The 25,740-nt window shown below is 44.2% G+C and overlaps 1 protein-coding gene across 1 annotated transcript in view; it reads right to left on the bottom strand.

The window, feature by feature from the left end:
* The window catches only part of LOC139225857 (coiled-coil domain-containing protein 154-like), a 194,915-nt gene that overhangs the window by 164,677 nt on the left and 4,498 nt on the right, over positions 1–25,740 (bottom strand). Inside the window, exon 2 of the mRNA XM_070856711.1 lies at positions 10,969–11,099. Coding sequence (XP_070712812.1) covers positions 10,969–11,000 — 32 coding nt within the window. The 5' untranslated portion in view covers positions 11,001–11,099. The remainder of the gene's footprint in view (positions 1–10,968; positions 11,100–25,740) is intronic.

The raw sequence follows: 25,740 nt of genomic DNA, 5'->3' as shown, positions 1-25,740 counted from the left end.
CCCCGCCGCGTGCCCCCTGCCATAGCTGGGGCATTGTGTGGGTGTCACGGATTGTTAGCAGGATTATTGGGTATGAAGTGAATAGTGAGTGTATCATGACTTCCAGATTTCATCCAGTCAAAAAAAATCAACCAGGTCTAGGGGAGGAGAGAGAGAACGTGGTGTGGGTGTGAAGGAGGTGGAGTTGGAAGAACTTGATCTGTCTTATCATCTGGATCATGTTCTTGCACTCATTCCCCCCACCCCTCCTCAAGACCTGGATCACGTTCTTCCCCCATCCTCACTGTGCTCTCCGTGCACTTTACCCACCTCCCCGCCAAGTTCCGGACCTCTTCCCACTGATTCTCTCTCCCCCCCTCGGATTCCGATTCCCTTTCTCTACCTCCAATTCCCTCTCTACTCCAATTCCCTCTCTTTCCCCCCCCCCCTCCAATTCCCTCTCTTCCCCCCCCCACTCCAATTCCCTCTCCCCTTTCCTTCCCCCCCCTCCAATTCCCTCTCCTCTCCCCCCTCCGATTCCAGCTACCACCCCTCTGATTCCCTCTCTTCCCCCCTCCGATCAACCCTCTTTCTCCCCCCCCCACGATTAACCTTCTCTCTCTCCCCTACTCCGATTAACCCTCTCTCTCCCCCTCCTCTCCTTCTCTCTCCCCCACCCCCCGATTCCCTCGCCCCTCTTTCTCTTCCCTCCGATTCCCTCTCTTCCCCCCCCCCCCCCCGATTCCCTTTCTCCCCGCCCCTCCGATTCCTTCTCCCCTCCGATCCACTCTCTCTCCCCCTCCGATTCCATCGCCCCTCTCCTTCTCCCCGATTCCCTCTCTGCACCCCTCGATTCCCTCTCTCTCTCTCTCCCCTTTCGATCCTCTCTTCTCCTTGCTCCCATCCCTCCCCGCCCCCCGGCTAGCACAAATCCAGCACTGATCCAGAACTCGCTTTGTTGAGGCCCGTGCTGCACTGCAGCTGTAACTGTGGGGTACTGCACATGCATGGCCTTGGTGACAGCGAGCATGCGCAGAAAGAGATGGGGGTCCGACTGCGCACATGTGCAGAAGGGCACAAAGATGTTTGTGCAGATAATCACTTTGAAAAGTAAATAGAGAGAAAAAGGTTTGAGGAGGGAGTAGTAATGCTGAAGTCTTTGGTTGAACCCTTCAGCTTCTCCCAAAAGTCTGGGCTTCGGCTAGATTTCTTTTTAACCCACCGCATAACTCTAAGCTGAATTTCAATTGTGCAGTCTGAACTTGTGCAGAGAGAGATTCCAAATTAAGTTACATTTTGAAGCCAAATGTTCTCACCTGCATTTCGCTGACAGGTAAAAAAAGGTCAGTGATAATTGCTCACACCTGTGAGACAGAAAGAAAAAGGACTTGCGCCTAGCATGACCTCAGGATGTCCCAAACCGCTTTATCTTTGAAGTGTAGACAATTCTATAATGTAGGAAAAACGGCAGCCAATTTGCACACAGCAAGCTCCCACAATCAGCAATGTGATAATGAACAGATAATCTGTTTTAGTGATGTTGATTGAGGGATAAATATTGGCCAGACACCGGGAAGAACTCTTCTACTCTCCTTTGAAATAGTGCCGTGGGATCTTTTACATCCACCTGAAAGCAGACGGGGCCTCCATTTAATGTTTCCTCCAAAAGACGGCACCTCCAACAGCGGAGCATTCCCTCAGTACTGCACTGGAGTGTCAGCCTAGATTATGTGCTCATGTCTCTGGAGTGGGACTTGAACCTTCTGAATCAGAGGGAAGAGTACTACCATGAAGCCACAGCTGACACCATGGGCATATGATAAATCTACTAAGGTGGTGGCGGGTCGCATGCTGCGGATGGAGTCGAGAACATTCGAGTCAAAGGCAGAGTCTCGATTGAGGAGATCTTCGAAGTGCTCCTTCCAGCGGGCTCTGACTGCCTCGATGTCCTTGATGAGTGTTTCCCCGTTCTTGGCCAGCAGTGAGGTGGGGCCTTGGGTGTTTGGACCTTAGGTGGCCTTGACTGCGATGAAGAATCCTCGCACATCATGGATGTCGGCCAGCTGCTGTATCTCCTGTGCTTTGCCCATCCACCACCTGCTCTTTAAGTCGCTGGAGAAATACCACCAACGATGCCTCCGCAAGATCCTACAAATCCCCTGGGAGGACAGACGCACCAACATTAGCGTCCTCGACCAGGCCAACATCCCCAGCATTGAAGCACTGACCACACTTGATCAGCTCTGCTGGGCAGGCCACATCGTTGGCATGCCAGACACGAGACTCCCAAAGCAAGCGCTCTACTTGGAACTCCTTCACGGCAAACGAGCCAAAGGTGGGCAGAGGAAACGTTACAGGGACACCCTCAAAGCCTCCCTGAAAAAGTGCAACATCCCCACTGACACCTGGGAGTCCCTGGCCAAAGATCGCCCTAAGTGGAGGAAGTGCATCCGGGAGGGCGCTGAGCAACTCGAATCTCATCGCCGAGAGCATGCAGAAATCAAGAGCATGCAGAATCTCATCACCGAGAGCAGGCAGTGGAAAGAGCGTGCAGCAAACTTGTCCCACCCACCCTTTCCCTCAATGACTATCTGTCCCACCTGTGACAGGGACTGTGATTCTCCTATTGGACTGTTCAGCCAGCTATGGACTCATTCTAAGAGTGGAAGCAAGTCTTCCTTGATTCCGAGGGACAGTCTATGATGATGCTGATGATGATGATAAATCTAGAGTTAAAATTAGAAAAGAAAAGAAAGCTGAATACAGAAAATATAGAGCGGTAGCAAATATAATAGAAAGGCTAAGAGAAGGAATGGACAGGAAGGTAACAAAGGAAAATAGAATATAATTTTAAAATCACTTAAAAAGTAAGAATAGAAAGGATGGGGCCCATAAAGGAATGGTAGAGATACTAAATAATTGAACAATGGGCTGCCTTCAAAGAGGAGATAGTTCAGGTACGGTCAAGGTACATTCACTCCCATGAGGAGGAAAGATAGAGCAACCAAAGCCAGAGCTCCCTGGATGACGAAAGAGATAGAGATAGATGAAGCAGAAAAAGAGCGCGTATGACATATCAGATTGAGAATACATGTGAGAATCAGGCTGAATATAGAAAGTTCAGAGGGGAAGTGAAAAAGAAAATAAGAGAGTTACTGTTTGTTTTATGCTTTTAAATATTTTGAAAATTCAAGCAAAATTATTCCACCAAATCTAATGTTCAAGAATTGATTATGATGTATTTGAAAGTATTTTCTATTAACTTGGTGAGGAAAGTATTTTCATCAACAGGGTTAAGGAAAGTCTTGAGTAAGCTCATTAAAATTACTGGCTACACAGTTATCACCACCCCCCTCCCCCCAGCTACCTAATTGTGTTTATAATCGTTTTCTATAAAAATAACTGGATATAACTTTTGAGATGGATTTCAAAATAGACAATTCTATTTGAACCTTTGTATGGCAATGTCCTCAAGTCTTCAAGTCGTGTGTAGAATATTGACATAAAGTGGCAATAAGGCAGGCAGCCAACAAAAGAACCAAGTGCTTTGGAAGAAGGCAGGCTTCTCTATCAAAGTCTCGTTACTGTGCGTCAGGCCACTCGACCCGGGATAGGGGCAGGACGCATCGGGTCTCATGCTGCAGCACCCACACAGAGGCTGGGGGCAGGAGCTACTGCGCATGTGCGCACACTCCAACACGCATGTGCAGAGCTGCCGGCACTGTTTCTGGCGCAGGGCCCTAGCTCCGCCCCCCAATCGTCTGGCCACACCACGCTAAGCCCCGGGAGAGGCAACACAGTGGCCAGAATTGGGGGAAATTTTTAGGCGCTGTTTTCAGCCCACAAAGCCAGCACATCTCTGATGAGTGCGCCGAAAAAAGAGGTGGGCCAAATTTGAGCTCTATAAATGGGGATGTAGGCCCCAAATTCCTTCAAATTTCCGGCGCAACAACAATGTAAGTACGACGTAATGCTGATTTTCAACACAAAAAAAAATCAAAGAAATTTGGGCGTAAGTGATTACGCCCATTTGTACACTATGCCAGAGTGTTTTTGATCATTTGCAATAATTCAGCGAAACCTGCACCAAATCCCTCTGCCGATCATAAACATTGCTCTACACCTCAATGCAAAAGTACAGCTCGTGTCAATTTCCTGAAGTTATGCTAGTTCTGAGGGCTCTTAATTTACACAACAGCAGCACCTGAAGTATTGGCCCTGAAATTGGGTGTCTGCGATCGTGTACTCTCATAGTACGCCTTCGTAATCCATTTGTGTGGCCCCGGAAGTTCTGGATTTCTGCATGCATTTGCATATGTTCAAAATCGGAACTTGCGATCTGCCAAGGTACGCCTTGACAGATCATCGGCATCGCTTGAAAATTGAGTTGGGCTATTTGCCCAAAAACTGTCCAGCAATTGCCTAAGCTACTCTTACAGCTGGTAAAAACAGGTGTAGGGCTTGCTTTCATCAGCATAAGGATATATATAAGGCTTAAATAAAATAATTAAAATATTCAAAATTCTTTCAAATCTTTCAAAAACACTTTCAAATGAGTTTATTGGCCCGGATTAAGATGTTTAAAATTATCAAAAAATTATTATTTTTTTTTTTTTAAATTGAGGTTGGTGCAGTGAAGGGACTTATGAATAAAATTGTAATTCACTACATTTATAATTATTAGAATTCAGAGCATTGTATAATTATGTAGGGATTCCCTTTATAAGTGATTGCAATGGAATCCTACTTTCTCATTGGAGGACCAGGCCCACATGATCTGAGAGACGCTGCCGAACCACCTGCGTGCCTGGAATCCGTGGCTGCCTTATGCCAGGAGGCCCAAAACCGCATCTCTTCGCAGCCTGGACGCCAGCAGGTAATTTTGGATTTATTTCGCAGGTTGGAGGCGTACTGCAGAAGTATGCCACCGACCGCAATTTCTATCCCAATTATTCCTGATATTTTAATCGCAATTTCTTCCTCAAATCTTTTTGAACTTCTCACCGAGACCTAAAATGTACCTTTGAATGCATCTCTATAGCATCAGAATGATTTGCATTAAAAACTCAAAAACTTTAAAGATTGTATACAGAGGGACTTAAAGAAGGAATATGACAAATTCTGTGCTTTCCTCGGTTCTGAAAGTTTATGCTGCTTTCTGTTTGTTTTATGCCAGTTTGTATGTTCTTCTGTATACTCAAGATTCTGAGGAACATGGGAACATAAGAACATAAGAAATAGAAGCAGTAGGAGGCCATACGGCCCCTCGAGCCTGCTCCGCCATTCAATAAGATCATGGCTGATCTGATCATGGACTCAGCTCCACTTCCCTGCCCGCTCCCCATAACCCCTTATCGTTTAAGAAACTGTCTATTTCTGTCTTAAATTTGTCCCAGCATCCACAGCTCTCTGAGGCAGTGAATTCCACAGATTTACAACCCTCAGAGAAGAAATTTCTCCTCATTTCATTCTAAGATCATGCCCTCTAGTTCTAGTCTCCCCAATCAGTGGAAACATCCTCTCTGCATCCACCTTGTCAAGCCCCCTCATAATCTTATATATTTCGATAAAATCGTGTCTCATTCGGTAATCAATTCAGCCCCTCGAGCCTGTTCCGCCATTCAATTCTATCATGGCCAATCTGTTTCTTAGCTCTATCTACCCTCCTTAGTTCCGTAGGAGCAGGGAGGTCTTACTACAGTTGTACAGGGCCTTGGTAAGGCCACACCTGGAGTATTGTGTACAGTTTTGGTCTCCTAATCTGAGGAAGGACATTCTTGCTATTGAGGGAGTGCAGCGAAGGTTCACCAGACTGATTCCCGGTAAGGCAGGACTGACACAAGAAGAAAGACTGGATCGACTAGGCTTGTATTCAATGGAATTTAGAAGAATGAGAGGGGGTCTCATAGAAACATATAAAATTCTGATGGGATTGGACAGGTTAGATACAGGAAGAATGTTCCCGATGTTGGGGAAGTCCAGAACCAGGGGTCACAGTCTAAGGATAAGGGATAAGCCATTTAGGACCGAGATGAGGAGAAACTTCTTCACTCAGAGAATTGTGAACCTGTGGAATTCTCTACCACAGAAAGTTGTTGAGGCCAATTCGTTAGATATATTCAAAAGGGAGTTATGTGGCCCTCACGGCGAAAGGGATCAAGGGGTATGGAGAGAAAGCAGGAATGGGGTACTGAAATGCATGATCAGCCATGATCATATTGTATGGTGGTACAGGCTCGAAGGGCCGAATGGCCTACTCCTGCACCTATTTTCTATGTTTCTAACCTTTAACCCCTTGCCTAACAAAAATGTATCAATCTCAGTTTTGAAATTCTCAATTGACCTAGTCTCAACAGCTTTTTGAAGAGAATTCCAAATTTCCACCATTCTTTGTGTGAAGAAGTGCTTCCTGACATCAGCCCTGAACAGCATAGCTCTCATTTTAAATGTCCCCTTAGTTCTGGACACCCCCAACAGAGGAAACAGTTTCTCCCTATCTACCCTATCAGTTCCTTTAATCATCTTAAATACCTTAATTAGATCACTCCTTAATCTTCAATACTCAAGGGAACGCAAGCTTAGTCTATGAAACCTGTCCTCAAAATTTAACCCTTTTAGCCTAGGTATCATTCTGGTGAATCTGCACTGCACCCACTCAAAGACCAATATATTCTTCCTGAGATGCAGTGCCCAGAACTGAATGCAGTACTCTAAATGAGGTCTAACTCGAGCTTTATATAACTGTAACCTAGGGTTGCTAGCCCTCCAGGATTGCCCTGGAGTCTCCAGAAATAAGATACTAATCTCCAGGGCAATGCTGCGAGCAACCCAGGAGAAAGATCATAAGGGCATTTGTTTTACCGTGACTTTTCTTTTGATTGGGAAAAGAAAAGGCTGTTTGACTGACAGTCAGGCATCATGCAATCGGGTAACAAAGGATCTAATCGCTTTCCAATTGACGTGGGAAGGCAGGGCACGCAAGTATGGACATGTTGGGCAACCAATGGCAGGTGCACGGCGGCTTTAGGCTGGAGGTCATGTGGTGACACCTCCAGGAATATGTCCAACCAGAGTGGCAACTCTACTGTAACTTCATCCCTTTGTATTCTAGCCCCCTTAAGATAAATGCTAACATTCCATTAGCCCTTTTAATTATTTTTTGTACCTGTCCCCTAGCCTTTAGTGATGGAAGTCAGGAAATGTTGAGATGGCAGGATCTGCATGAATTTTGGTGCAACTTACCGGTTATGATGTTTTAGAAAATACCCAGGCCACAGACTACAGAAGCAATGGGGTAATGCTAAACCTATAAAAATTATTGGTTAGGTTCAGAATATTATGTACATTTTTGGATACCTTATTTTAGAAAAGATGTTAACGCCATGGAGAGGGTGCAAAAAGAGATATTTATTAAAATGATACAGGTTGAACCGGCCTTATCCGTAACTCCCTCATTCGGAACCATTCCCGGCCGCTGGGTGGCGCAGGCGCACAATGCGGCTGATGAAAAATTTACATATCAATGAAAAATAAATTTATCCAACTTCGGAGCCGACACCTTCGGGGCCAGACGACACTTCGGGCCCGTTCGGCCCGCCAACTGCTGCAGCGTTGAATCAGTGCCAGCTTCCCTCCCTCGCCAATCCCCCCACTTGGAGTGTAAATCATTGAAAACACGTGACCTCCCTTTATCTGGAACCCACAGGACCTGGCCTGTTCCGAATGAGGTATATTTCTGGATAAAGGGAGGTTACATAGAAAATAGGTGCAGGAGTAGGCCATTCGGCCCTTCTAGCCTGCACCGCCATTCAATGAGTTCATGGCTGAACATGCAACTTCAGTACCCCATTCCTGCTTTCTCGCCATACCCCTTGATCCCCCTAGTAATAAGGACTACATCTAACTCCTTTTACACGTGACCTCCCCTTATCCGGAAATATTCCTCATTCGGAACAGGCCAGGTCCCGAGGTGCTGGGGTAAGGGATAAGGGCAGTTCAACCTGTACTGGGAATCAGAAGCTTTGGGGGAAATTTTAATATGAGTGAGTAGTTGGGAAGTCAGTGAGAGTGTTGCTGGGGGTGGGGGGGCGTTAAATGGGCAAGCCGGCTCCAACCCATCAATTTCCGGGTTCTACTGAGATGGGACCAGGGGCAGGCAGCTAACCATGTCCCAGGAGGCGGGTTGGCATTTTAAATACAGGTATCTTAATGAGGCCGAAATGTTCGGATTTATCCGGCTTTGCCTCGGGAAACCCGGCAGCTGTAGCGAGGTTAGGACAGCCTCGGGGAACACTGCATGTGTGCCAGGAGCAGCAGGAGTGCTTCCGCCTGGAACACCCCCCCCCCCCCCCCCAAGCTCCCCAACATCAGACCACTCCTCCAACCATGTACAAACTCGATGTACCCCCTCCCACGGTTGAGAATCGAAATCCTCCTCCCAGGGTCAGGGATTGGAATGCCCCTCGACCCTGGTCGAGGAATGCACCACCCCCCCACCCCAGGGTCAGGGATCGGACCAACCTGGTCCTGTGATCTCCGCCGGAGTGTTCCCCATCCGACTGGAAACCAAGTCTGTTAATCAGGCTGACTTCCAGATGGGGAACCTGTCAACGATGAAAGACACACATTGTGGAGTTAAATCTCCACAGCATGTGGGGAAACCCAGACTTTCCCAAGCGCTAACAGGCCCCTTCACCCAGCGTGTTTGGAAGTAAAAATTTCCCCCTTTAAGTCACAAAGAGAATTGGAGAAACTAGAGCTGTTTTCATTAGAAGATTGAGGAAATCTGGGTAGAGGTGTTCAAAATTGAGAGGTTTTAATAAACTAAATTGGAAAACACTAGTTCCACTGGCTGATGAGCCGGTAACTAGAGGGTATAAATTGAAGATTGCCACTAAAATAACGAAGGGAGAGGTTAGTAGAATTTTTTTGTGCGGAAGGGTGTTAGAGCATGGAATGCCCGACCAAAAACAGTGGTAGAAGCATAATCAATAATAGGGCTTAAAAGGAAAGTGCATAAATATTTCAAAAAGAAAAATGTAAAAAAGAGATATGGGATGGATCAGGAGAATGGGTAAAGGCGGATAACTTTTTCAGAGAGGCAGCACAAGCACGATGGGCTGACTGGCCTCCTTCAGTGTTGTAAAATTCTATGATTCTAAATATATTAGGTTTTGGGAGTGGAGAACAAAGTACAAGTTTTCTAAATTAATTAATGTAACTACAAATATTATATCGGTGTACAGCAATATTATCTATATAGCAATATTACAAGTATATAAACCTCGATTTTATATCAGTAAATTTGCTATACAGCAATAATGGGAGGGCAGTTAAGCATCAGAAACCATGCTATTCATAAGAATATAAGAACATAAAGAACTAGGAGTCGGCCACCTGGCCCTTCGAGCCTGCTCCGCTGTTTAATAAGATCAGGCTGATCTGATCATGGACTCAGCTCCACTTCCCTGCCTGCTCCCCGTAACCCTTTATTCCCTTATCGCTCAAAAATCTGTCTATCTCAATCTTAAATATATTCAGTGACGCAGCCTCCACAGCTCTCTGGGGCTAGAATTCCATAGATTTACAAACCTCAGAGAAGAAATTCTTCCTCATCTCAGTTTTAAATGGGCGGCCCCTTATTCTGAGACTATGTCCCCTAGTTTTAGTTTCCCCTATGAGTGGAAATATCATCTCTGCATTCACCTTGTCGAACCCCTTCATTATCTTATATGTTTCGATAAGATCACCTATGAGTATAGGCCCAACCTATATTCATAAGTCAACCCCCTCATCTCCAGAATCAATCTAGTGAACCTTCTCTGAACAGCCTCCAATGCAAGTATATCCTTCCTTAAATACGGAGACCAAAACTGTACGCAGTACTCGAGGTGTGGCCTCACCAATACCCTGTACAGTTGTAGCAGGACTTCTCTGCTTTTATACTCTATCCCTCTTGCAATAAAGGCCAACATTAAATTTGTCTTCCTGATTACTTTCTGTACCTGCATATTAACTTTTTGTGTTTCATGCACAAGGACCCCCAGGTCTCTGTACTGCAGTACTTTGCAATTTTTCACCATTTAAATTATAATATGCTTTTCTATTTTTTCTGCCAAAGGAGATAACCTCACATTTTCTCACATTATACTCCATCTGCCAAATTTTTGCCCACTCACTTAGCCTGTCTATATCCCTTTGCAGATTTTTTGTGTCCTCTTCACAATTTACTTTCCCACCCATCTTTGTATCATCAGCAAATTTGGCTACATTACACTTGGTCCCTTCATCCAAGTCATTAATATAGATTGTAAATAGTTGGGGATCCAGCACCGATCCCTGTGGCACCCCACAAGTTACTGTTTGCCAACCGGAAAATGACCCATGTATCCCGACTCTCTGTTTTCTGTTAGTTAGCCAATCCTCTATCCATGCTAATATATTACCCCCAAGCTCGTGAACTTTTATCTTGTGCAGTAACCTTTTATGTGGCACCTTATCGAATGCCTTCTGGAAATTCAAATACACCACAACCACTGGTTCCACCTTATCCACCCTGCTCGTTACATCCTCAAAGAACTCCAGCAAATTTGTCAATCATGATTGCCCTTTCATAAGACCATGCTGACTCTACTTGATTGAATTATGCTTTTCCAAATGTCCCGCTACTGTTTCCTTCATAATGGACTTCAGCATTTTCCCAACGACCGATGTTAGGCTAACTGGTCTGTAATTTCCTGCTTTTTGTCTGCCTCCTTTTTTAAATAGAGGCGTTACATTTGCAGTTTTCCAATCCACTGGGACTACCCCAGAATCCAGGGAATGCGAAAGGTCTGTGATTACCCACAAGCAATATCATAGCAGATCTACAAATTTTATTAAAAAACACACTAGGATCTGTGAACTAATGAACAAAATTGCAGACCATCCGAATATAGGATACTTCATTACACCCTTAAGACAAGTTGCAGTCATGACAATTATGCTCACCTGTACTCAAGATGATTCTTTTGTCTTTTCATATCTTCCTGGTGGCCAGTGACGATCCGATCTAGCTGATTTGTACGATTGAATAATGCATTAACTGACAGTTTCTCAGTGTAGAACTTCTCTTCTGTTTCCTTTAAACGAGACACAACCTTTGAAATCATGTCATTGCTTTCTTTAATACTGTCCATAATAGCTAACCATGAGTTGCTCTGGTCTTGGTAATTAATAGCTTGAGTTCCTACTTCTTTGAGGTCATTTTGAAGTTGTGCAACCTCCTCTCGTAAGAAGTAATTTGCTTCTTCTACTGATTTCACTCTGGTTTCTAACAAAGATATCTTTGAACTTTCACGGACATCAACCTCGAGAGAAGGCAGCTTATTTTTGTTATAATCGCTGCTCGGGGATATATGTTCTTGTCTAAGTGCACCAGACGATCTTTCTTTCAATGGATCTGGCATGTAGATATTAGGGAGGATGCCACGTCGAGGACCAACTTTACTAGTTGATCTAAAAGGTAATTTAAAATCAGAATCATCTTTAAAAAAACGTGTACTATAATTTTATGAGCACGTGAAGCACTTTTTGAAAGGAAACACTCACAAATTGTACTCATATGGACATGGTTGATATATAGGTTTTGTATCATTAGTTTTAATTAAAAGTATACCTGTGAATTCATTCCAATGCTACTGCGTTTAATGTGTTGCACTGCAAGCTTTAATTTTTTTTTTAAACTTCTCAATTGTATCTGAATAGTTACAAAAGGTGCGGTAAAGATATTTCGGATTATGCAAGCATATTTTTCACGGTGAACTAGTTAATTTTATTTTCTACAGGTCTTTTATCACTACAGCCTTCATTTTGAATCATTAGGTGATCATTACACATTTTTTAAACAAATATTTAAGTTTATGAGGCTTCTGACAACAACTTTACTGAATCATTATTCATAGGAAATCTTAAGACAAGGATGAAACATGGAAGATAATTAATAATTACGCTTTCTGTGTGACTGCGCAAGCTAAACACCAAAATACAGTTTCTAATGTAATCAATTAACTTTCTTCACCATCACGATATAAGGAATATAAATGGTTTGTGAGTTTTATGCGTGTTATGGAACACGCTGTGTGTTCTGGTTCTAGAAAATCTATTGTCATCTTGTGCTCTGATTAGTTTAGAAATTCTGGATATAGTTATACAAATGACAAGTTCACATGCAAGTAAACTCCACTATCAAAAAATAAAATTGAGAAAAGGTCATTCAGCCCACCCTGTCCATCAACATGTACAATTTACCTACAATGGATTCTAACCAACTCAATCAACCTCCAGAGGGAGACACGAGTAAAATCTCCAAGACAACAAACCAATATCAAAGTACCTGAACAAACCTTCAGTATATATTAATCCAAACTGACATGATGTGACGAACCAGAACAATTCCACTGATATCTCATCAATGGCTCCGGCAACATCGGAATCATTGGGCCAAATCTTGCTGGAGCAGTGCATCTCACAGAACGCACCATTAATTGGACTTTTTCTTGCAGCCTTCTGCTCAAAAACAATTGCGCTGTATGTTGCTGGAAGTGCAAGCTGAGGCAAACGGAGCATCTGGGACCTTTAGTGAATGACGGGACCGACAATGTATCTCATTAAACAGTGCGATTTAAGGATTGAGAAAGAAATAGAGGCATGATGGAGCAGGAGGGTGATGTAGAGTCAAATCAGGTACAGAAAGATAAATAAATAAATAAAATAAATAAATAGGAGGAAAAGGAAAATTGGATTGAGAGAAAAAAAAAGAGAAAAGAAAAGTAAGAAAAAAATGTGATAGTCGAAATTTTTTACATCTCCAACAACAATTTACCTCATGCAGGAATGAGACTCAACAGTTTAAATTGTTCCCTTTCTGGGCCGGAAAGACTGATTGCATTAACAATTATCATGTCATTAAAAGGCATTTACACTATTAATTATGAGCTGTAACTTTCTGCGGAGAGTTTAATAGGTAATTAATGTGCAAATGCAGCAAGTTCTTAAAAATACCAGGAAGGCTAAAGGCGCGATGCTGTTTGTGCGAGGCAAATGGCCGATCAGCAAGTTCTGGAGATATGCAATTCACGCCGTATGTCTTAATGCCCTAAACTTGCTGCACGAATTGCGCATTAATAACGGCCTGTGTCGTTAACCCACCATTATTTTCTAGGACGGTATGACCCAATGTGTTCTGCATAGTATTTGATCATCTAAGTCTACTCAATTCTATTCCTAAATAAATACCGAACTAATTTTTTTTTTTTAAATGAGTTAAATCAGCATAGTATTAACTTCTTTTGATGAGAATCAATTATAAATATCCAGTATCTGTGGTGGAGGAAAAAAATTATCTAATCTGCTGTCTGCAGTCTTGTAACTTGTTCACATCTATATTAGTCATGTTGCTCATCATTTTAAAAATCTGAATCATCTCTCAATTTTCTTTTCTCCAATAAAACCAAGTTCAAGGGTTTGGATGTTACAGAAGGTTAGCAATGTCTTTTCACATCCGGGAACTTGTTAACTAGCCCAGACTGATGGATTGACAATCTCTTTCTGCTTAGTCATTGACTATCCCTCTATCATAAGTTCAGGAGTTGGGCTGTTTGTGTATGAATACGACAATATTCAGTTCCATTCACAATTCTGATAATGAAGAACTTGGATAACATTCAAGCTTGGGCTGGCAAGTGGCAGATAACATCTGCACCAGGCAATGACCATCTTTCACAAGAAAAGACCCAACCACTTCCTCTGACCTTCAACAGCATCACAGTCACCAAGCCCCACACTATTAACCTTTTTAGTGGAGGTGAAGGGGGTTACCATTGACCATAAGTTGATCTAAAACATTGTGGTTACAAAAACATGGAAGAGGCTGGATAATTTTCAATGAATGGCGCATCTCCTGACCGTTATAGCCACTCGACCTCAACATCTGCTTAGAAGGGTAGAGCCTCAACAATACTCAAGAAGCTCAATATTATTCAGTACAAAACAATTCACAATCGATACGGCTGCTACTAGACTAAACTCCCAACCCCTCCATCATCAGTGCACCTTGGACCTAAGAAAAAGAGATCTGAGTATTTTCTAAATGGAGAGAAGCTCAGAACTATGGATGAGCAGAGAGATTTAGGGGTCCAAGTACATAAATCACTAAAAGCTAGTGGACTGGTACAAAAAATAATTATAAACGCGAATGGAATGTTGGCCTTTATCTCAAGAGGGCTAGAATATAAAGGAGTGGAACTCGTGTTACAGCTGCACAGAGCTCTAGTTAGATCCCATCTGAAGTACTGCATTCAGTTCTGGGCACCGCATCTCAGGAAGGATATATTGCCCTTGGATGGGGTCCAGCGCAGATTAATCAGAATGAAACGGGCTAAAAGGGTTAAATGATGAGGACCAGTTGAATAGCATAAGCTTGTATTCTATTTAATATAGATGGGGTAATCTAATTTGTTAATGTATCCAAGTATTTTAAAATGATTAAAGGATTTGATAGAGTAGATAGATAGAAGCTATTAACTCTGATGAGATATTCCAGAACAAGGGGACATAACCTTAAAATTAAAGCTAGGCCATTCAAGGGTGATGTCAGAAGGCACTTCTTCGCACAAAAGGTAGTGGAAATCTGGAACTTTCTTCCCCAAAAGGCCGTTGAAGCTAGGTTAATTGAAAATTTCAAAACTGAGATCGGTAGATTTTTGTTCGGCAAGGGTACGAAGAGATATCAAAGGCCGATAAGATTAAGTTAAGGTACAGATTGAACATGATCAAATTGAATGGAGGAAAAGACTCAAGTGGCTGAATGGCCGATTCTGTCCCTACGTTCTTAATATGATAGTAATTGATATATAGGAACATAGAAACATAGAAAATATTGCAGGAGTAGGCCATTCGGCCCTTCGAGCCTGCACCGCCATTCAATAAGATCATGGCTGAACATGCAACTTCAGTACCCCATTTCTGCTTTCTTGCCATACCCCTTGATCCCCCTAGTAGTAAGGACTACATCTAACTCCTTTTTGAATATATTTAGTGAATTGGCCTCAACAACTTTCTGTGGTAGAGAATTCCACAGGTTCACCACTCTCTGGGTGAAGAAGTTTCTCCTCATCTCGGTCCTAAATGGCTTACCCCTTATCCTTAGACTGTGACCCCTGGTTCTGGACTTCCCCAACATTGGGAACATTCTTCCTGCATCTAAACTGTCTAAACCCATCAGAATTTTAAACGTTTCTATGAGATCCCCTCTCATTCTTCTGAACTCCAGTGAATACAAGCCCAGTTGATCCAGTCTTTCTTGATATGTCAGTCCCGCCATCCCGGGAATCAGTCTGGTGAACCTTTGCTGCACTCCCTCAATAGCAAGAATGTCCTTCCTCAAGTTAGGAGACCAAAACTGTACACAATACTCCAGGTGTGGCTTCATCAAGGCCCTGTACAACTGTAGTAACACCTCCCTGCCCCTGTACTCAAATCCCCTCGCTATGAAGGCCAACATGCCATTTGCTTTCTTAACCGCCTGCTGTATCTGCATGCCAACCTTCAATGACTGATGTACCATGACACCCAGGTCTCATTGCACCTCCCCTTTTCCTAATCTGTCACCATTCAGATAATAGTCTGTCTCTCTGTTTTTACCACCAAAGTGGATAACCTCACATTTATTCACATTATACTTCATCTGCCATGCATTTGCCCACTCAGCTAACCTATCCAAGTCACGCTGCAGCTCACACTGCCACCCAACTTAGTGTCATCCGCAAATTTGGAGATACTACATTTAATCTCCTCGTCTAAATCATTAATGTACAATGTAAACAGCTGGGGCCCCAGCACAGAACCTTGCGGTACCCCACTAGTCACTGCCTGCCATTCTGAAACGTACCCATTTACTCCTACTCTTTGCTTCCTGTCTGCCAACCAGTTCTCAATCCACGTCAGCACACTAACCCCAATCCCATGTGCTTTAACTTTGCACATTAATCTCTTGTGTGGGACCTTGTCGAAAGCCTTCTGAAAGTCCAAATACACCACATCAACTGGTTCTCTCTTGTGCACTCTACTGGAAACATCCTCAAAAAATTCCAGAAGATTTGTCAAGCATGATTTCCCAGTCAGGCTAAGAGAAACGAGAGAGGAAATAGCAGAGGCTCTGACCATCATTTTCCAATCCTCTCTGGCTTCAGGTGTGGTGCTGGAGGACTGCTAATGTTGTCATCATCATGATAGGCAGTCCCTCGAAGTGAAGATGACTTGCTTCCACGGCAAAAAAGGATGAGTTCACAGGTATTTCAATGAAGGACCTAATATTCCAGATCCCGAACTACATCCTGAAGGGTGGAAGAAGCCTGTGCGTGGATTTTTTTAACGTGTGGTGGCCGTTGCACACCAGCCACCACACAGAGCTGGGTCTTGGTCCAGTGGCAAGGGATATCCAAGACGACTGGAGACCTGCTCTGCTGCTCAGGCCTAGTGCACACACATATCGCAGTGTGGGCTGGCCCGTGCTGCCCCGGCCCTAAATTCACGCCTCTCCTGGGCCCCAGCACATCCCTCCACAGTCTCTCACCGCTCCTGCTGTATCTGCCCACGATCACCGACCTGGACCTTGATGACATCATTCTTCGCTGCCATCGCCCTCCTGCACCAGCTCACGCTGCTCCCTGAAGTGGCCTCCACGCTGCTCCATGAAGTGGCCTCCACGCTGCTCCCGGGCTGCCGCACCTCCGCTCTTTTTATGGCCCCGACCTGCCACTGGTGTTCTCATGCAGATCGGGGCCTCCATGCCGCGTTATACCGCTGTTTAAAAAGGGGAGAAAGGGATAGACTGAGTAATTACAGGCCAGTTAGCCTAACCTCGGTGATGGGAAAATGACTGGAAAAATTTCTACGGGTCAGGATAAATGTTCATTTAGAAAGACACAGATTAATCAAGGACAGTCAGCACGGATTTGTTATGGGAATGTCGTGTCTGACTAACTTGATTGAATTTCTTGAGGTGGTAACAAAGAGGATTGATGTAGATAGTGCATTTGATGTGGTGTATATGGATTTTAGCAAGGCTTTAAATAAGATCTGATAGAGAATTCAAACAGGCTCATTTAGACAGGCTGTGAAAATTCACAGACAACAAGTCAGAGATGCTACATGCATTTCAGCCACATTGAATTAAGTCATCAATCAACTTGACATTTTCAGACCTTGGGTAGCGAGCCAATAAAACGTTAAATGACTTTCAATTGAGCCAATAAGGTCAAAGGCGGCGAGTTCTTTTCTGTAAATTGATCCAGGCATAAATACAGCCATTTTGACCATGTGTCTCAGTAAGACAAAGAAACTGGCAATCAGCCAGCAGTTTGTTGCTCTCTGCCGAGATTAAAAAGTTAAAACTACCATCGGAGTTCGTATTTCATTGGAAATTAAGAGATCTAACAAGATCCCTCTTGGCAGACTGGTCACAGAAGTAAAAACCCATGGGATCCAAGGCAAAGTGGCAAGTTGGATCCAAAATTGGCTCAGAGGCAGGAAGCAAAGGGTAATGGTCGGTGGGTGCTTTTGTGACTGGAAGGTTGCTTCCAGTGGGGGTCTGCAGGGCTCAGTACTAGGTCCCTTGCTTTTTGTGGTATGATTAAGAAGTTTGACAATGATACTAAAATTGGCTGTGTGGTCGATGAAGGAAGCTGTAGACTGCAGGAAGATATCAATGGACTGGTCAGGTGGGAAGCAGAGTGGAAAATGGAATTCAATCCAGAGAAGTGTGAGGTAATGCATTTGAGGAAGGCTAACAAGGCAAGGGAATACAAAAACGATAGGACACTGAGAAGTGTAAAGGAACAGAGGGACCTTGGAGTGCATGTCCACAAATCCCTGAAGGTAGCAGGACAGGTAGATAAGGTGGTTAAGAACTTACGTGGCTTTATTAGCCAAAGCATAAAATATAAGAGCAGGGAGGTTATGCTTGAACTGTATAAAACACTAGTTAGACCACAGCTAGAGTACTGCATGCAGTTCTGGTCACCACATTACAGCAAAGATGTGATTGCACTAGAGAGGGTACAGTGGAGATTTACAAGGATGCTGCCTGGACTGGAGAATTTTAGCTAGGAGGAAAGATTGGATCGGCTGCCGTTGTTTTCTTTACAACAGAGGAGGCTGAGGAGAGACCTAATTGAGGTGTATAAAATTATGAGGGGCATATAGGATGGACCTATTTCCCTTAGTAGAGGGGTCAATAACCAGGGGGGCATAGATTTGAAGTAATTGGTAGAAGGTTGAGACGGGATTTGAGGAGAAATTTTTCATCCAGAGGGTGGTGGGGGTCTGGAACTCACTGCTTAGAAACATAGGCCCCAAGTTTCCACACGCGGCAAAACAGGCGCCCCTCCGAGCTGGGCACCCGTTTTTCGCGCCAAAAACGGCGCCTGAAAAAAAACGCGCTATTCTCGAGCGCTTTGCAGCTCAATGTCTGCTTGGTGTGGCGCACAGGGGGCGGAGTCTACCACTTGCGCCGATTTTGTAAGTAGGAGGGGGCGGGTACAATTTAAATGAGTTTCTTTGGTGCCGGCAACCCTGCGCGTACGCGTTGGAGCGTTCGCGCACGCGCAGTCTGAAGTAAACATTGGCACTCGGCCATTTTAAAAAGTGCTGCAGAAAAAGTGAAAATTTGTTTATTGAACCCTTGCAAAGGCTTGCATTTTAATTTTCTTGATATTTCTGTGTGTGAGGGAGTGCATTCTGTAATTAAAGATAGACTGTGATAAACGGGACACATGCACTTGTTTGAGACTATTCAAATTCTTTGTAGCTGTTCAATTTTTAACATTTTTTAATAAAACCACATTGCCCTTCCATGATCAGCACTCAGGCTTCGTGCAGCTTTCTCCCCCTGCCGTCCGTCGGGCCCGATGGCAAACGGCTGCCTCAAGTACTGAGGCTTCTTGCAGCTTTCTCCCTCCCTCCCCCCCCCCACCGTCGGTCGGTCCCGACGGCAAACCGCTGCCTGAAAGGCCTGCCTGAAGCACTTTCACACAGGTAGGAACATGGTTTATTTAATCTTTTCTTTGCTTATACATTTTTATTCAGGTTGGATTTATTTGTATAATATTTGTATAAGTATAACTAAGGATTTATTGTAGAATTTAATGACTTCCCTTCCCCCCCCCCCCCCCCCTCCTCGTTCCGGATGCCTAATTTGTAACCTGCCCCTGATTTTTTAATGTGTAGACAAGGTTTTTTCAAGCCTACAAAAATCTTTACTTGCTCCATTCTAAGTTAGTTTGGAGTACGTTTTCACTGTGGAAACTTGCAAATCAGGCGTCAGTGGCCGGACACGCCCCCTTTTGAAAAAAAATTCTATTCAAAAGTGAAACTGTTCTACCTGACTAGAACTGCAGAAAACTTAAATGTGAAGAATTTCGATTTCTAAGATACTCCGTTCTCCACCAGTTGCTCCTAAAAATCAGGAGCAAATCATGTGGAAACTTGGGGCCATAGAAAATAGGTGCAGGAGTAGGCCATTCAGCCCTTCGAGCCTGCACCGCCATTCAACAAGATCATGGCTGATCACTCCCTCAGCACCTCCCTCCCGCTTTCTCTCCATACCCCTTGATCCCCCCAACCGAAAGGGCCATATCTAATTCCCTCTTGAATATATCCAATGAACTGGCATCAACAACTCTCTGCGGCAGGGAATTCCACAGGTTAACAACTCTCTGAGTGAAGAAGTTTCTCCTCATCTCAGTCCTAAATGGCTTACACCTTATCCTTAGACTGTGTCCCCTGGTTCTGGACTTCCCCAACATCGGGAACATTCTTCCCGCATCTAACCTGTCCAGTCCCGTCAGAATCTTATATGGTTCTATGAGATCCCCTCTCATCCTTCTAAATGCCAGTGTATAAAGGCCCAGTTGAACCAGTCTCTCCTCATATGACAGCCCAGCCATCCCGGGAATCAGTCTGGTGAACCTTCGCTGCACTCCTTCAAAAGCAAGAACGTCCTTACTCAGACTAGGACACCAAAACTGAACACAATATTCCAGGTGAGGCCTCACTAAGGCCCTGTACAACTGCATTAAGATTTCCCTGCTGCTATATTCAAATCCCCTAGCTATGAAGGCCAACATACTATTTGCCTTCTTTACCGCCTGCTGTACCTGCATGCCCACTTTCAGTGACTGATGACTACTTGAAAGGGTGGTAGAGGCAGAAACCCTCATAGCATTTTAAAAGTACTTGGATGTGCAACTGAAGTGCCGCAACCTACAAAGCTACGGACCAAGAGCTGGAAATTGGGATTAGGCTGGATAGCTCTTTGACAGCCGGCAATGGGCTGAATCGCCTCCTTCTGTGCTGTAAATTTCTATGATTGGATGATAAAAAGATGATTGCTGTGGGAAATGAAAATGTGGCAAGAGGTGAAGTTGTGCACAGAGCAGGCTTACTCTACAGCTGATAGTACTGGCCTGAGGCTGCTTGATGCCAACACTGCAGCTAAAACAGGGGTGGCCAATTATTTGGGCTGGAGGGCCACTTAACAAGTTTTGGTGAGCTGTTGACGGTCGCTCCCTAGCTCCTGCCGCTGGAAGAGATACTGCGCATGCGCAGCTGCATAGTGGCCGGCCGCGCAGCAAATTTAAAGGGACCGCACATGAAAAAAATTAGAGGGAACATTGCATGAACATAAACATTGCATAAACATAAATTCAGATAGTAGTCAGAGGCTACCTTACATAAAAAACATGTATTGGATACTGCTAAAAAATGAATCAAAGATAAAAGTTGAAATGTTGAGGTAACTTCTGGTCTCTGTAAATCTGTGCTGTGAAAGGGAACTGTACCCTCTTTAGAGCCTGTGTCAGCATCAATTTCCCACCTCAGTCATCCTTATGTCCCTCTGCAAGGATTACTAATGCCGTCCCAATTGGTGCCCGATGAAAACTCCCCTGCCGTCGTACTCTGGATACAGGGAGAGGAAAGATGCAGTGCCGGTCACTTTCTTTGATAAAAGATTTGTGGAGATGAGCAGCCATGACTCCACTCAAAAATAGATAGGACATATTCGAGTACGCAGTGCATTCTGGATATGGACGCCCACCATTGGGACCCAGAATTACTGAACAGATCCTTTTAAGATCGGGCCAGGAAGAATCGCTTATGCGAATTATTAATTTGAATGTTTTTTCCTTGGTTGCAGTTCGGGTCTGTCTCTGACCCATGAGAAGTGAAAGTGGATAGACCAATGTTCAGCTCAAGCTCGTGTTCCATTTCTGTCCCATTGTGGAGGCCGGATAGAATGACTTGGCGGGCCGGATATAGCTCGCGGGCCATATTGTGCCCACCACTGATCTAAAATGTCAAGAAGCTTTCCCTCTTACTAACACCCTTCCCTAAAAGAGCAACAAACTCAATTAAAAAAAATAATTTGTTATGCAAATTTTCACACCTCCATGAGAGAAACTAAATGCTGATGATCCGGCCAATGTGTTAATCCCCGGTACTTACCAATTTAAAAGCTCCACTGATTTTAAGTCAGGTCTTCAAGCAGCTTCAATCAGCTGCTCGCACCTCATTAAAGTGTGATTACCTTAGTGATGAGTGTCTTGGCGTTGGTACTGATTCAGATGCAACTATTAATAATTACAGGAGGCAGTTGGACTTGCTGCACTACGTACAGAAAAATATCCTGATGGCCAGATGAGGTTTTGAGTGTGGATATGCTGTTGGTTACATTCGACCAGGACATGCTGTTTTATTCCGACAACCTTCTATGGTTTTACCGTCCACTAAATATAGCGGGCAAATCGGATTATCACAAATGCGCCTGCTATGTGCGATGGGGACTGTACTATACCCGAGAGCATCATTTCTTAAATTGACAAATCATGGCCAAATCCTGAAATGCAGGATACCACCACGGTTTTTTTTTTAAAAAGAGTAAAAGAGATGAGGTAAATTATAAATCTTCGGTTTTAGAAGTCAGAAAAAAGCTTCGCTCAGTAAAAGTTATCTTTCCATAATATTACATTTCATTGTAATGAGATTAGATTTGCAACAATCCATTTTAACACGTAACTGATATGTAATTCTAACGTGGAAATAGAATGTTTAGTTCAACCAGTCCATGTTGGTGTTTATCCTGCACATGCGCAGTAATCCTAATCCCTCCTTGTTCCGATATCCCTTTAACCTTTTTCCTTTAATGAATAACAAATTGCATTTATATAGCGCCTTTAACGTAGTAAAACATACCAAGGAGCTTCACAGGAGCGTTATCAAACAAAATGTGACACTGAGCCACATAAGGAGATAATAGAACAGGACCAAAAGTTTGGTCAAAGAAGTACATTTTAAGGAGTGTCTCAAAGGAGGAAAGAAAGATAGAGGCGGAGGGGTGTAGGGACTGAATTCCCGGAGATGTTCAGGGAGGGATTTCCAGAGCTTGGGGCTGAGGGAGCTAAAGGCACGGCCGCCAATAGTGGAGCGATGAAAATAGGGGATACGCAAGAGGCCAGAATTGGAAAAGTTCAGAGATCTCGGAGTTGTAGGCCTGGAGGAGGTTACAGAGATAGGGAAGGGTGAGGCCATGGAAGGATTCGAAAACAAGAGTAAGAATTTTTTAAATGGGCTTTGCCGGACCAGAAGCCAATGTAGGCCAGAGAACACAAGGGTGAAGCGTTAAACCCGGTGTGAATTAGGATATGGGCACGTTTTAGGTGAGCTCCATCTTATGGAGGGTGCAAGGTGGGAGGCCGACCAAGAGAGAATTGGAATAGTTGCATTTAGAGGTAACAAAGGCATGGATGAGCTGATGCAGAGATGGAGACGGGCAAAGCTGCGGAGATTGAAGTCGGTGGTGCTGGTGATGGACCGGAAATAGCGTCATCAATATAGATGTGAAACCTAATATAGGTAACTACCTATTTAAACAACTCTTAAAGGTTGACATCGTCTCTGCTTCAAATCACCAACTCGAATAGTGCATTCCACATCCTGACAACCCGCTGTTTAAAAAAAAAAAAGAATATTTTGTGCTCTCTATCCTAAATTCCTTACATTTAATCTGATATCTACATCTCCTTTTTCTAGAACCTTCAACCACAGTCTGTGTCTAACTAATTTGTATCAGCCCTTCATAATTTTAAGCATTTCCATCAAATCACCCCTGAATCGCTATGTTCTTATGAACAAAACTCCAATTTTTCCAAACCTCTTTGTATTTGTCCATCTCAGGCAGCTTCTTAGCGAATCTGCGCTGTACCCTTTCTATTGATTAAACATCCTTCCTATAGAATGGAGCCCAAAGATCTGTGGTCCATCTGTGGTCTAAAATTTGATATAGAGTCACCATTACTTCTCAACCTTTATATTCTATCTCTTGCCATAAAACCCAGTATTCCAGTAGCTTTTTTTTTTGCGGCTTTATGCACTTGAGGTGCTGCTTTTAATGTCTTGTATACCTTAAACCCAAATCCCTCTGCTTTTCCACATCACACCTTCACCAAAAGTGTAATCATTATTTTTTTAATCAAAATGTACCATCTCACATTTACTGGCATTGAATTTCAATTTTTTTCCCTCATTCCACCATCTTACAAATATCCCCTTGTAGATTTATTTAGTCCTCATTTATTTACTATGCCTACTATTTTAGTATCATTTGGACATTCCCCCCCATCTGTATGGAATTACTGATGTAGTGATCAGAGACAGTCCCAGAACAGAACCCTATGGAACACCACTACACACTTCCAGCCACTCTGTGCAACTGCACTTAACTCCTATTCTCTGCTTTCTCCCAGTTTTGAATCCAATTTTCTAGCCTTCCATTAATCCTACGCCCATTAATCTTCTCCAGTTTCACCAATGCTCAGTTTGGGTTCCATCAGAATCGCTCTACTCCAGAACTCATTACAGCTTTGATCCAAACATGTATAAAAGAGCTGAATTCCAGAGCCGAGGTGAGAGTGACTGCCCTTGACATCTGGCAGCATTTGACGAAGTGTTGCACCGAGAAGCCCTAGCAAACTGAAGTCAATGGGGATCAGGGGAACAGCGCTCCAGTAGATGGAGTCATACCTGGCACAAAGGAAGATGGTTGTGGTCATGGGCAGAAATGATTGGCCTCCACAGGACAACGCTGAAAGAGTTCCTCAGGTCAGTGTCCTTGGCCCAACCATCTTCAGCTGCTTCATTAATGGCCAACCCTCCATCATTAGGTCATAAATTGAGCTATTAGTTGATGATTGCTGTGTTCAATCCCATTTGTAATTAATCAGATAATGAAGCAGCAAGACCTGGACAACATCCAGGCTTCGGCTAAGTGGAAAGTAACAATCACGCCACACAAGTGTCAAGTAGTGACCATCGCCAACAAGAGAGAGCATCATCATCATAGGAAATCCCTCGGAATCTTGCTTCCACTCCTGAAGCGAATTCTTTGGTGGCTGAACAGTTCAATACTAGAGACACAGACTCTGTCACAGGTGGAACAGACAGTCGCCGAGGGAAGGGGTGGGTGAGACTAGTTTGCCGCACGCTCCTTCCGCTGCTTACATTTTGACCTCTTCACACTCTCGACGTTGAGACTCGAATTGCCTTGGCCAGGGATTCCCAGGTATCAGTGATGATATCACACTTTATCAGGGAGGCTTTTGAGTCCATTGTCCACCTTTGGCTCGTTTGCCATGAAGGAGCTCTGCATAAAGCACTTGCTTTGGGAGTCTCTTGTCTGGCATGCAAACTATTTGGCCTGCCCAGCGAAGCTGATCGAGTGTGGTCAGTGCTTCAATACTGGGGATGTTAGCCTGGATGAGGACACTGATATCGGTGCGCCTGTCCTCCCAGGGGATTTGCAGGATTCTGCGGAGACATAGTTGGTGATATCTCTTCACGACTTGAGGTGTCTTCTGTAAATCGTCCATGCCTCTGAGCCATACAGGAGGGCGGGTATTACTACAGCCCTGTAGACTATGAATTTGATGGTAGATTTGAGGGCCTGGTCTTCAAACACTCTTTTCCTCAGGCGGCCGAAGGCTGCACTGGCGGCGGTGTTGAATCTCTGCATCAATGTCTGCTTTTGTTGATAAGATGCTCCCGAGGGCCGCAATGTGGATCTTGATGACTGGGGGGCAGTGCTGGTGGAGGACCTTTGTCTTACGGACATTTAGCGTAAGACCTATGCTTTCATATGCCTCAGTAAATACATCGGCTATATCCTGGAGATCAGCCTCAGAATGTGCGCAGGTGCTGGCATCGTCCGCGTACAGTAGCTCAACAACAGAGGTTTGGGTGATGATCCTGAACCTGGCCTGGAGCTGGCGTAGGTTAAACAGCTTCCCATTGGTTCTGTAGTTTAGTTCCACTCCAGCGGGAAGCTTGTTGACTGCGAGGTGGAGCATGGCAGCGAAGAAGATTGAGAAGAGGGTTGGAGCGATGACATAGCCCTGTTTGACCCCAGGCTGGACCCGGATGTGGATTGAGTCTGCAATGGATCCATTGGTAAGGATCACGGCCTGCATGTCGTCATGGAGCAGACGGAGGATGTTGACAAGCTTTTGGGTGCATCCGAAACGGAGGAGCACGCTCCATAGATCCTCGCAGTTGACAGTGTCAAAGGCCTTTGTAAGGTCGAATAAGGCCATGTATAAAGGCCTGGCGCTGCTCCCTGCATTTTTCCTGCAGCCGTCGCGCTGCAAAGATCATGTCCTTTGTGCCCCGTAG

The sequence above is a fragment of the Pristiophorus japonicus genome, chromosome 15, assembly GCF_044704955.1.
Source record: "Pristiophorus japonicus isolate sPriJap1 chromosome 15, sPriJap1.hap1, whole genome shotgun sequence".
In the NCBI taxonomy this organism is placed as follows: Eukaryota; Metazoa; Chordata; class Chondrichthyes; family Pristiophoridae; genus Pristiophorus; species Pristiophorus japonicus.
This window is presented reverse-complemented; position numbering and strand designations above follow the sequence as displayed.